Source organism: Rattus norvegicus, chromosome 14 (assembly GCF_036323735.1).
Source record: "Rattus norvegicus strain BN/NHsdMcwi chromosome 14, GRCr8, whole genome shotgun sequence".
Classification (NCBI taxonomy): Eukaryota; Metazoa; Chordata; class Mammalia; order Rodentia; family Muridae; genus Rattus; species Rattus norvegicus.
In genome coordinates this window covers 37,750,039-37,762,617 of record NC_086032.1, presented here as the reverse complement: position 1 = coordinate 37,762,617, position 12,579 = coordinate 37,750,039, and the positions used below count along the sequence as shown (strand labels likewise).

The 12,579-nt window shown below is 34.8% G+C and overlaps 1 protein-coding gene across 1 annotated transcript in view; it reads right to left on the bottom strand.

Moving 5' to 3' along the window:
- Gabrg1 (gamma-aminobutyric acid type A receptor subunit gamma 1) overlaps positions 1 to 12,326 on the bottom strand; it is a 71,360-nt gene extending 59,034 nt beyond the window's left edge. Inside the window, exon 1 of the mRNA NM_080586.2 lies at positions 12,124 to 12,326. Coding sequence (NP_542153.1) covers positions 12,124 to 12,227 — 104 coding nt within the window. The 5' untranslated portion in view covers positions 12,228 to 12,326. The remainder of the gene's footprint in view (positions 1 to 12,123) is intronic.
- Positions 12,327 to 12,579: the final 253 nt, after the last annotated feature.

Sequence of the window (12,579 nt, the reverse complement as noted above, 5' to 3'; positions counted from 1 at the left end):
CCTTCAATCTTAGGAAAGTTCACATCAGTGAAGTTGTATATACTTACTTAAATTTAACAGATCAGGAAAAAGATCGAATTTCAACAAGGAATGGGTCAGAATGGTTATCTTTCTCAGCAAGGTTCTGTAGCATTTTGTTGTCATGTGCCAACTGGTTAGTGTTTTCTTTTATTAATATACTGCATTTGAATGATACTTCTGCCCCTACCCCAAATCCTCTCAGATCCTCCCTTCTCCCAAGCCCTACACACCTTACATTACCTCACACTCTCCCTCATAAACATAACAAAATTCAAAGAACAAAAAGTCTAATAAATAAATAAAGGCATAAACATGCACACACGCACGGACACACATACACACACATATATGCAAATTAATATCCATTTTGTGTTGGTCAGCTATTCCTGAGCCTAAAGCTTGTCTTAAATTTTGTTGATATATCCAATGTAACACAATGAAGCAAACTGATTTTTTTCCTCCCATGAATCTATAAAATAAATGGGGTGAGAATTTATAACTATTTCTCATTCTCTATGCTGAGATTAGGTCTAGTTTGACCAAATTTGTACAAGTCTTATGAATTCACAGTTTCTGTGAATTTGTACTTACAGCAGTATGGTGTCTGGAAGATGCTGTTTCCTTGGGGTCACTGGCTCCTAAGGTCTTTCCATCTCCCCTTTCACATAGACCACATGGAAAATACTTAGCTTGTTTAGTATGCTTGAGTGCTGTTTTGCTTTAAGATGAGAATTACTAAATAGCTCAAAACACTTTGACAAAGTTAGGGGGAGAAAGATACATGGTCCTTTCTACTTTTATTGGTAGGAAAGAAGCAAAAAATGTGATCACAAAAACCTAAGGAGAACAAAAGACAAAGAATGGCCCGTCACATCCTGAGCATGCACTAAACATGTAAATATTTGCCAAAAATACTGTTAGAAATTGTCCTTATTCCATTGTCAATTGGAAATATTAAACCTGTAGGTTGATGTCATTATGCAGGTGAAGGCAGGTACAGGATAGAATGAGTCCTGTCATTAGATGAGCAGGAAGGATGCACAGGAGAAAAGTTTTAGAGAGGAGGAGACCAGAGGGGGAGGAGAAAGGAGCAGCCGAGAGAAGATGGAGGCAGATGTTAAGATTTCTCTCTGCACACTTACAGGTTGGCATGGCTATTCTTTTTTTTCCTCCATCTTTATTAAATTGGGTATTTCTTATTTACATTTCAATTGTTATTACCTTTCCCGGTTTGATGTGTACAGGATTTTGTGCTGTTTAGTAGGACAATTATATCTTATCAACTGGATTAGAGGTTATTGTGTGGTGTGTTCTTTCATGTGGCGATTTAATTGAGTTCAAGAGAGTGTGTGGTGACAGGATACACTGGGCCTGCCAGGGAATTGGGAAGTGTTTGTCTGGCATGGTGACAACCTGCCTTGGGAACTAGATTGGTAGAGAGATTGCTGTCGGGCTCAGAGAGTAGCAATCAGCAGTGTAGTATGGGTTGGAGCTTAGCTGGTGAGATGCTTTGGTGACTGAGATGAAAATATTCCACAGATGCCATGTGGCCCTACAGTGCCAGTACTAGAGCTGGATAAAAGAAATTGTTTTAAATGTTAGCACAATACAAAGCAAGTTTTTATGTGAAAGACAGTGATAAGCGTGGAATGAAAAATTATACAGATTCTTCCACGACTGGGAAAAATTTCAAATTATAAAAAGTAATGTGTCTGCAAATAGTGATATTTTGACTTCTTCCATTCCGTTTTGTATCCCTTTGACCTCTTTTGTTATCTGATGGCTCTGGCTAGGTCTTCAAGTACTATATTGAATAGGTATGGAGAGAGTGTGCAGCTTTCTATAGTCCCTGATTTTAGTGGGATTGCTTCAAGTTTCTCTCCACTTAGTTTGATGTTGGCTACTGGTTTGCTGTATATGGCTTTTACTATGTTTAGGTTTCTATTTGGAAGCATGCAGAGCTATGAGTTTTCCTCTTAGCACTGTTTTTACTGTGTCCAAGGAATCTCCAGATTGATTTCCAGAGTGGTTGTACCAGTTTGCAATCCCAACAGCAATGGAGGAGTGTTCCTCCTTCTCCATATCCTCACCAGCATGTGCTGTCACTTGTGGTTTTGATCTCAGTCATTCTGATTGGTACAAGGTGGAATCTCTGGTGTGTTTTGATTTGCCACTCTTTGATCACTAAGGACTTTGAACATTTCTTTAAGTGCTCCTCAGCCATTTGAGATTCCTCTGTTGTGAATTCTCTGTTTAGTTCTATACCCCATCTTTTGAGTGGATTGTTTGGTTTTTCTGGTGGTGAGCTTCTTGCCTTCTTAATATATTTTGGATATTAACCCTCTATTAGATATGGCATTGGTGAAGTTTTTTCCCCAATCTGTAGGTTGCCAATTTGTCCTATTTAATATGTCCTTTGCCTTACAGAAGCTTTCCAGTTTCATGAGGTCTCATTTATCAATTCTTTGTCTTGTTCTAGCAGATGTTCTTAAGCTGTGCACATAACCACTGGTAGTGCTGCCTGGACTTGGTGTAAAAATGAGTAAAACAAAATGCATATGATTGAAAGAGAGTAACCGTGGAGATGGAGTAGAAATTGGAGCAAAAAGAATGGAGAATTAACTTCATCAGACACACATGCATATTTACTACCCTTCTATTGCTGTGATAAGACCCATGACCTAGACACTTGTGAAAGACTTCATTTTGCTTGGACTTTCTGAAGGATAAGTGTCTATGAAAGCAGAAAGCATTGTAGCAAATTTCGAAGATGAAAATAAGAACAGCATGCAGAGAGCTCAAGGCAGAAAGACCAAACTAGAGACAGTGTGAGGCTTTGAACCTCAGTGCCTGCCCCAGTGAGTAACTTCTGTCAACATGGACATACGTCTTAAAGCTCCACAAACAGCAGCACCAAGTGGAGATAATATTAAAATACTGGAGTCTATGGGGAAATCGCTCATTAAAATTACCATTGTTTGCATGCAAAAATTCTCAGAAAACAAAAGTATTAAAAATAAATTTTAAAATTTTGCTAACTTAGCAAAACAAAAATCTGTCAATGGAAATAATTTAAATCTTCAGAATTAAATCTAGTGATATGGAAAGATTTGGTAAGAAAAAAATGACTAGTTTGTTTAGAAATAAAATAGTGGAATATCTAGCAAATTGCATTGAAATTGTGATTAATTCAGTTATAAAAATAAAAATCAGATTCCTAACAGAAACTGCAGATAGAGTTAATTTTGAAAATCAATAAACTGACAACTCTTAAAGCACATAAATAAACAACAAAATGAAAGAGAAAAATTAGAAAAGCTATATAACAAAGTTCAACTTAGACCTCACTAGAGACAAGAAAGATACACATCACAATAAGCATATGAGAACTCAAAGATTGTAAAAACCAGTAAATATATGGAACTATGTTAACATTCACTGGTAGTAATATGAAATAAATTAAAATATAAAAAGACGTTTAAGCATCATTAGTAAGAAGACAGACAAATGGCATTTTACAACCATTAATAGAATCAGAGACTTGCTCTTTGTGAAGTAATTTAGAAATATTGATTAATTTATTGAAATAACAGTCACATATATTATTTACATATGCACACATAAACACAAAATTCATGTTTATAGAACTGAGAGAATTTTTTTAAAAAATTATTTATAAATCAGTGCTCATCTTTAGTATAAAATATTAAACCAATTCAAAAGGAGTATAGCTTTATTTTTAATAACCTGATAAGTCCTAGTAGGGCTACCTTTGCACATATTAGTTCCACTCCATCAATGCGAGGGGTAACCTACCAGCAGCCAGGTCCCTAAAAGGAGAGTGAGTGACTCTCCCTCCCTTCACTGTTTTCAACTTTCCATAGCTCCTTCCATAGGAGTGAGGTCTTCTCAGGTCATTGTTGTCTTCAACAAGATTTTGAAGAGTTCCTAAGCTTTTGCAACCTAGTTTACTAAGTCAGATTAGAACTATATGATTGAAAAATTTTTCACTAATGAGTAAAAGAAAGTAGGAGTAGCGCAGAGTAGATTTTTGAAAAAAAATCATAACTAGAAACATATATTTAGGACAATAAAAATAAAATGATAAAAATATTTTTCTTAATATTTTTGATATCCATTTCAAAAGCTTTATTTTTATTGATATGTATGACAGTAAAAAAAAGCAGCAAATATTACTAATAAAACAGGCAACTTGCCAACATTTTGATTTTTTTCTGTTTTATTTTCTGGGCTAACTCTGTCCTTAAAATCAGAGATTCGTTTTGAAATCTGTGTGTATGTGGAGGTGGGGGTTTTTCTTTGGAAAGCAGAACATGATAAGAGACCCTCAATGATGAATTTACAGAAAGTTTCCAGTCATGCAATGCAAATTCCTGGAATCAAAGTTTGGTCCTCTAAAATCATTCTGCCCCAAATGTCAAGTCACCTCTTTAGCCCCGTAAAGTGACTTTAGTAAACTAGGAACCTTGGATCCTTTGAAAAGTCTTCAGGGATATGGTCAATGTCCAAAGATTATAAATGTTCCTTGTAACCACTTCCATGAGAGATTTTGTTTGTTTGTTTGTTTGTTTGTTTGTTTGTTTGAGAAAGAGAAAGCAAATATAATCTTCAGAACAGTACTTTTTAAGTATCCACTACATATAAATTATATTAAAGGGAACATCAGAGTTTCTATTTCAATTTATATCTATAAAGCCTGACAACACATAAACTGGATTTATATATGACACAATCCTTCAAGACATTTATATTTTCTAAATCTTTGATGCCTTTATGTATCAAGTGTATGCTTTAAATCTGCAAGAGTTTTTTAAAGTAAAGGCATCATGTTGATTCTTATTCAATTACAGGATATTTTAAAATATTTTAAAGGGAAAGAATTCAGACTTAGTAATTCAAATAAGAGAAACATGCCAGCCAGTATCTTGTCCTGAGATTTAAAATAGAGTATAGTGTTCATTAATATAAGATCCTTGTGAAATATTTCTTTCAGAAAGCAAGGGATACGAATGAGTGTAAGAGAACTAGGCAATCATTTTTTCTCATATATGCTAATTGTGACAATGTGGGCAATTAAAATGAAATTGCTTCTAAGTAAATCCTGGAAATATGCATTTGTTCATAAATCACTTGCACAAATAACAAAATACCTTATAGATTGAAGTTGTCCATTGAGATCAAATTTAATGCATTAAAAATGACTTCTTTAGGAAAAATGTATGCCTTACTGAAAACAATGAATTACACATATTAGATGAATGTTCTGAAAATTGCATACATCTCTAATGACAGAGAAGCAAATTCATCCCTGCATTTAAGAAATTCTCCTATTGTACAACTTCAAGTGATCATCTCAGAAGTACACACAATGATTATTTAATGGCCATAACCCTTAACCCTAACACTTCTAAATCTATTTCAGAAACTGGACCACACCAAGAGTAAAATGTTAATATTAAACCCAACATGCATTAGCATTGATTTTCTAATCTATCCCTGCAGCTGCAAGTTATCATATAGAATTTCTAAGTGTGTTTCCATGTCCCGGTGGCATAGTAGTCTCTTAACATTGCTACTCAGCAGTCAAAATGTAAAGAGATATGTCAATTTACAGACTACATTGTTTCTGGAAGAAAATGCTATGTACAATTCAGAACTTTACTGTTATAGAAAATTAGAGCCTTTACCAAACTGCTGTTTCTACTGTAATGTTACATGAGATTATCAGAGCAATGACGTTTCCAAAAACTATCAAACTTCCTAATAGCACCACACACACACATACACACACACACACACACACACACGCACGCATGCACGCACGCACACACACACACACACAGACACACACACACACACACACACACGACTGTTACATATTTCTTGAGCTCTCATTCTACAGCTCTGGATCAACTTCAGTCTAACATAATCCAGAGCATATGGTCTTTGCTCGGATTTTCATTGAGACCAGAGTATTAACCATTAGTACTGCACCTCACTTAGCACATGTGGACAGCTTACATTGGTTTTATTGTATTTATTTGTTTCTATTAACATACTGTCAACACAATAAGCAACAGAACTCAAGCTCAATTGTAATAATACCTCATATATCTGTCCCGTGTCATATCTATGTTCTTCTTATAACTTACAAATACAAGGGGCCAAAGGTTTTTCTTGATCACCACTTTAGCATCAGGTTCCAGGACACTGGTTAATACATGGTGAGCACTGAGTAAATAGTTATTAGATGAATAATGGGCAAGAAATATTCATTGAATGGATTAATAGCTAAGGCTATTTGTTAGAGCATTAGAATTCAATTGGCCAAACTATTTTAGTATGGAGAAAATTAGATACTGCTTAAAAATAGATAAAACCATAAATCTCATCAGCCTCCCACCGAGTACAAGAACACTCTCACAAGCTTCTGCTTGAATGGGTCTGGTGATAAGGCATCTATTATCTCTTTGTAGAGAAACTGTGGCTTCCTGTGACTTTCATTACTTTCTTCTGGTATGTGGTACACCTGTACATAATAAATCTCACTGTGATTTTCTATAGACCCCTGAAACAATAAGTAGCTGTTTAGATACAAATTTTATCTAAACTGAAAGTTCTTGCTTTATTTCTTTTCGACCCTGTCAGTTTTAATTATCAAGTACTCCAGTTTGCCTAATGCTTCCCCTAAAATAATGAATCTAGCATAGTTCAGTGACCTATGAGATAGGTATACACTAGACTTTCTACTCACTGTGTTTGCATCAATGAACCCACAATTACATTTCCATGGCTTTCTCTTCCTCTCTTTTCTTCTGTCTCTTTTTCTCCTCTTCACATTATGTAATATTTCCCTTGTTTCTTTGCTCTTCAGTCTCCATCCATTGAGAAACACACTCATGGTTTTGACTTACAGTACATTTGTGATATGGAATATTTGGTATTAAGAATACAGGTTCTGGCCTGAGAACATATGGATTTCTATGATTTAGCTCTTAAGAGCAAGATAACCCTTAATATATTCTAAAAATATCTATTCCTTTGTATTTCCATTTGTAAAATGAGGGAAAGAGCAGTAACCAGAGTTTAGTCGCCTTTCATGTCATATATATATATTTGATATATAATGAATAGTGATAGATGAATGAATAATAGATTCATTATTCAGAGTTTAGTCGCATTTCATGTCATATATATACATATATATATATATATATATGTGTGTGTGTATTAGTGATATCTACAAATGTCATAATCCTATACATATTCCAATTGGATCCATTTAGTGTTGTTCTTAATGTTCAATGGCTGAGCAATGGGAATAGATAAACTAACAGGCAGCTCATTCCTGGAAAAAAGTGATTTGTGTTCTCTGACTTTAAAATTATATATATATATATATATATACAGTTGTTCATTATGGGGTCATAATACACACCCTAGAATCCAAATATTATCTAATAAACCCAGTATCAGGGATGAGAAACTGACTGTTGAGCTGCTGATCAGATGAGTCCAATAGACTATCAAAACAATACATTCTATTACCATTGCCTTTGGCTGCCTCTCAGAATTCAAAGGGAAAACTCTATTGCTGAAAATACCAATAAACTTCAGAAAAAGCACTTGAAGCAGCCAAGCCAGAAGTGATCTAACAACGTCCTCTTTCAGGGTTGCCTCCCCCATCATCAGAAAATGCTGAGTTACATGCCAAAGGAGACAATCAATTTGTAGGTCTACCCATCACAAAAGCCAATGAATCATATTTACCAACTAATGTGATGCCATCACTGTACAATAATAAATATTTATTTGAAGGATAACAAACAGCTTTGTAATTATACTTAAGGATTGCTCAGCAGGAAACTAACGGGTTATTCTACAAACTAACTACTCATGACTAGAGATATCATATACCTCTTACTACCTTTTCCCTAAACCAATGTAATTGAAAACTGCATTCTCAATACTTATAACCACAGATAAGATTTTTCTCTAACTTCTCTTCAGAGAAGCTTCTTGTTTCAACAAATAGGACTTCAGAGATCCACAATTGGTCAAAATGCAGAATCCATCTACTATCCACACTTGACTGAGACATTTTCAATAAACCCTCTACTGACAGCTAAGGGAAAACTGAAGGAAAGAAGATAGAAAAGTTCTAAGGGCCGAGGGATCAGACCACTGTCAGCTGGACAAGTGGTTTTAAACTGTCTTAGTATTGTGACCCTTTAATACAATTCCTCATGGTGTGATGATTCCCCAACCATACAATCTATCTTGTTGCCACTTTATAACTGTAATTTTCCTACTGTTACACATAATGTTATACATAATGTAAGTATTTGATATATAGGATATCTGATAGGTAAACTCAAAGGATTTTTGACCCACAGGTTGATTACCACTATTATAGACAGCGTTTCTTAGATAGGACATGAAAGTTACACACCTGAAATCTCTTCAATATAGTTGATTAAACAAAACTTAAATAACAAAATGCCACTTGACATCCCAACGTGGGAGGAGAACATTTCACAAGATCTCACCCTTAGATGAAGAACTATAGAAAAACTTTCTTTGGACTTTTGATATTCTGTTCCCTTATTTGGTCCATATATTTTTCTTTAATAGAACTTAGCAGAGAGATAATCTTCATTTGTATAAAGCATGTGTTTACCTCATTTGCTGGATTAAGCCTACCTCTATTCACTGTCTTTGTAATTATTAGTACTCAGTAAATATGTTGTAATAAATAAATGATGATCTCATTAAAATCTAAATGACATTTAATATTTAATTCTACACTATTAAAAACCCACTATAAAAGTTAAATAATATTAGAATTATGATGAATCTACAAAATATCTGATACTATGTCCTTCTCAAACTATTATGTGCAGGAACTTTCCCAAATATTTTTAATAGCTTAGAATTAACTTTGGAAAATGAGTTTTCTGTGCCCCAAAAGTTGCCTGAAATCACTCAGGAAGAAATGAGAGCTGAAAGTAAAACTGAAATTTGATGATGCATACCAGGGTTCCCTCATTTAAGTTGTTCCCAACATTCCCTCCCTTTTAGGAAGTCACTTGCTACATGTGATCTTCGTTTTCCCAGGACTACACAGCCCTTACTCAGTTTTCTCTCCTACCTTGACTCACTTCTTTTTCTTGACTCTACTTTCATTCTTGTACTCTGAAACAAATATAATGTCATGCATCTAAGTACAAAACATATATGAACTCTGAATGCAGTATGATGCATTTCCTTTATTGCTTGGCCCAAAGTGTTTCAATAAAAAGAATGGAGGGCAGCTGGACTGAAACTTTGTGTTTAGATAATCTAAAAGGTACTCTATTCAGAACTTTCATCAATTATAATCTCATTTCAAAATCAATTTGTCTCTAGAGTTCTTTTAATATTTGTAATCACGGGACAATTACATGGCTATCATGGGCATTGTACTAGAAAAATAAACCTAAATGCTAGAAAAATATAAAAAATCTTCTATTAACTACCATACTCATAATAAATTTATTCTTGAAATGACCTAAAATAATATATTTTTAAAGTAGATGCATTTGAATATTTGAACGTGAAAAACTGAATGCTGCAGTGGATTTTTTAACCCATTGGAAATGTTTAAATATATCATATTTCTGCAGGTTTCCAAAAATGTAACTTCTCAGACAAAGGTTACAATGGCTTTTTTTGTTTTTTTATGGAACAGCTAAAATCTTAAGAGATCTTTTCAACTCCATGTAAACTTGATTAACTTATGTATAGTTTTTAACATTACAAAAGTGAAATCAGGCTGGTGAAGCATAAGCCAAGTTTTCAAGATGCTACAGACTCTCCTGGAGAATGAAGCCCAGGCTCTGTGACCAGAGCTTTTAGATCCAACAAGAGGATCAGTTTTCATAACTCAGCAATATGGAAAGTCAATATACTGTCTCCCTTTGCTCTTTATGGAAACTAATATGGAAATAAAACCTCCCCATTGATTTCATATAAAAAGTAACATAACCCAAGTTATTAAATATCTAAATAAATGACGTTGCACAAGTATTTTAGAAACTATTATGACATTGAAATTCTTACAGACAGAACCTTTGATGTGTTGAGAAGAGAAACCTTAAATGAATAGGGGAAAGAAAAATAATATTTATTATCATACATAGTTTATAAGTATTGATGACAATTTTCTACAAATATGCCTTGAAAGAGTTTAAAATTAATCACATGGTTGGCTGCTTTATAAAATAAAGCCATAAGTGCTCATAATTGAGGACCATAAGAATAGTAGCAGTGTTTAGACGTTTCAATATGCATTTGTTCATCTTACAAAAGTAATCCAGTTTATCTATATAATAATGATGAATTATTTATAAATTTGAACCTTGAAACATATTCATTCTTTCACACATACAGTAAAAAAAAGGAGATGGTAGCCACATTAGAAACTTCCTCTTCATTACCACTCAGACCCACAAAAAGACCCTTAAATCACTGCATATGTCCTTTTAAATCTCAGATGTATTGACTGTGGATATTTGAAGCAGTCAGACATGGTCTATTGCTATCCTACATTTTGTAGATGAAACTACTGTATCCACTGAGTTTAAAAAGCTGTGGCAGGTAAAAGCCTCCATCCAGTGAGTTCCTTGCCCACTGCACCACAGAGCTCTTTACCCCAAGTAGCTTGATGAGAGTTTGAGAGCCAGCTACAATGAATATAATCTGAATCGACTCGGAAAGAAACATCCATTTGGATAGACAATGTGTTCTTTGTGAGACAGTGTCCCGACATGACTGAAATAGAAATGCGAAGTTATAAAGAGAAAAAGAGCATGCAGGTTGTTACTCCAGAAAAACACTGAGCCAATCTGAGCTTTCCTTTGCAGTGGTATAAAAGTAACAATTCTCCTTAAATATCTCCTATTAAACACGACATATTCAAGGACATACACGATTACAACATAGCATATAGAATGAATCATTCATCACATGGTCTCTACATAGAGAACATTTAAAAGTCTAAGGCAAAAGGACAAATAGAACTGTAGCACTCGAATGAAAGCTAAACATACTAAATATCAAATTTCCAATCCAGGGAGGCCAATATTGCTTATGCTGTCATCCAGTGTTCACATCCCAAGGATATACAGGTGTTCTATTGACTGGTAATGACAACAAAAATCCATATAAAAAATTGTAAGAGTGCTTTACTGGAATTCTAAGCAAGAATAAAGCCTAGAAGACCATAACTTGAATGCAAATTTATTTAAAGCCAGTGAAACAATGCATGAATGGTATATACAAACTTTTAAAGTATCTGTGCCTTTACTGAACGTGACAACATCTTCTCCACTGTCTCCTCCACAGGCCAAGTGTGATTGTCTATCAGGCACAAGATGGCTTCAAAGTTTTCAAAAGGCTTAACAGTCTATTCTTGCTCCTGTCACCCTGAAGGTTTATGTACGGTAGTACCACACAAAAATATAGCAGGACATTCGTAGTGTCCTGAGAGAGTTTCAAAGTTGTTTCTAATAAAATATCGAGTCCTTTCTGATATTTTGTGAATATATATCTTTACAGCTGTAAGATGTATTGTCAAACCTAGCTTAGGGAAGAACAACTCAATCAAGAATGTTACCCAAAATATGAGTAAAAAAAATCATAATATTTGCTTATATACATACAGCATAAACATCATGCTATGTAACACAAAGTTTCTGAAGAAAAAAACTTTGTGTTTAAAATGCAGAATCATCCACAAAGTTCATCAAGAGCATTTAATCTCAAATATATTGACAAAGTCATTTCTACTCCTAATCTCCTTTGTGGAAATGGAGCCTACATTAGTTTATAATCCCTTAGAACTCAAAAACAAACGAACTAACATCCTTGCTTCAGAAATAGGCCAAGTTCATGCTGTCTCCAAGTAAGCAGGATCAAAAACACACAATGATGACAAACATTGCACGTGTTCCGGGAAAATGCAAATTACTTGGAATGATCTTTTTTTTTTAAGGAAAAAGAAAATTAAGGAGACAATTTCAAGTCCCTCAGTTTACTCACCAGTTTCCCAGATGCAGGGTTAGTAACAAGAATATCAACCTCACTCCTCTAGTTTGACTCCACAGGAGGGAAGGAGAGAAAAGGAAGACTTTCCCAGAACCCATCAGGTCGCTTTTAAGATCCTTTCTCCACTAGCTCAGTTCCCAAGCGGAGTTTGCCTCACACCTCAGCAGCAGCACAGTGAGTACAAGGAATGTGCATAGGCAGTACACCTCCGAAGCAGGTAGGATGCGACTCCCAGCAGAACTGAGCTGAGAAGCCAATCAGACAGGATGGATGCGGCATAAATTATCTCAAAAGGAGTTGGACCAATCAGCGTTCCAGAAAGGCGGGGTTTTCCAAACTAGAAATCAAGCCCAGTGGGGAAAAGGGCTTGGTTTTTTGTAAAAGAAAAATAAACCTCTTCTCCGTCCCAGCCCCTGAGAAATATTTGTGTGGCCTTGAGAGTCAGGCTCC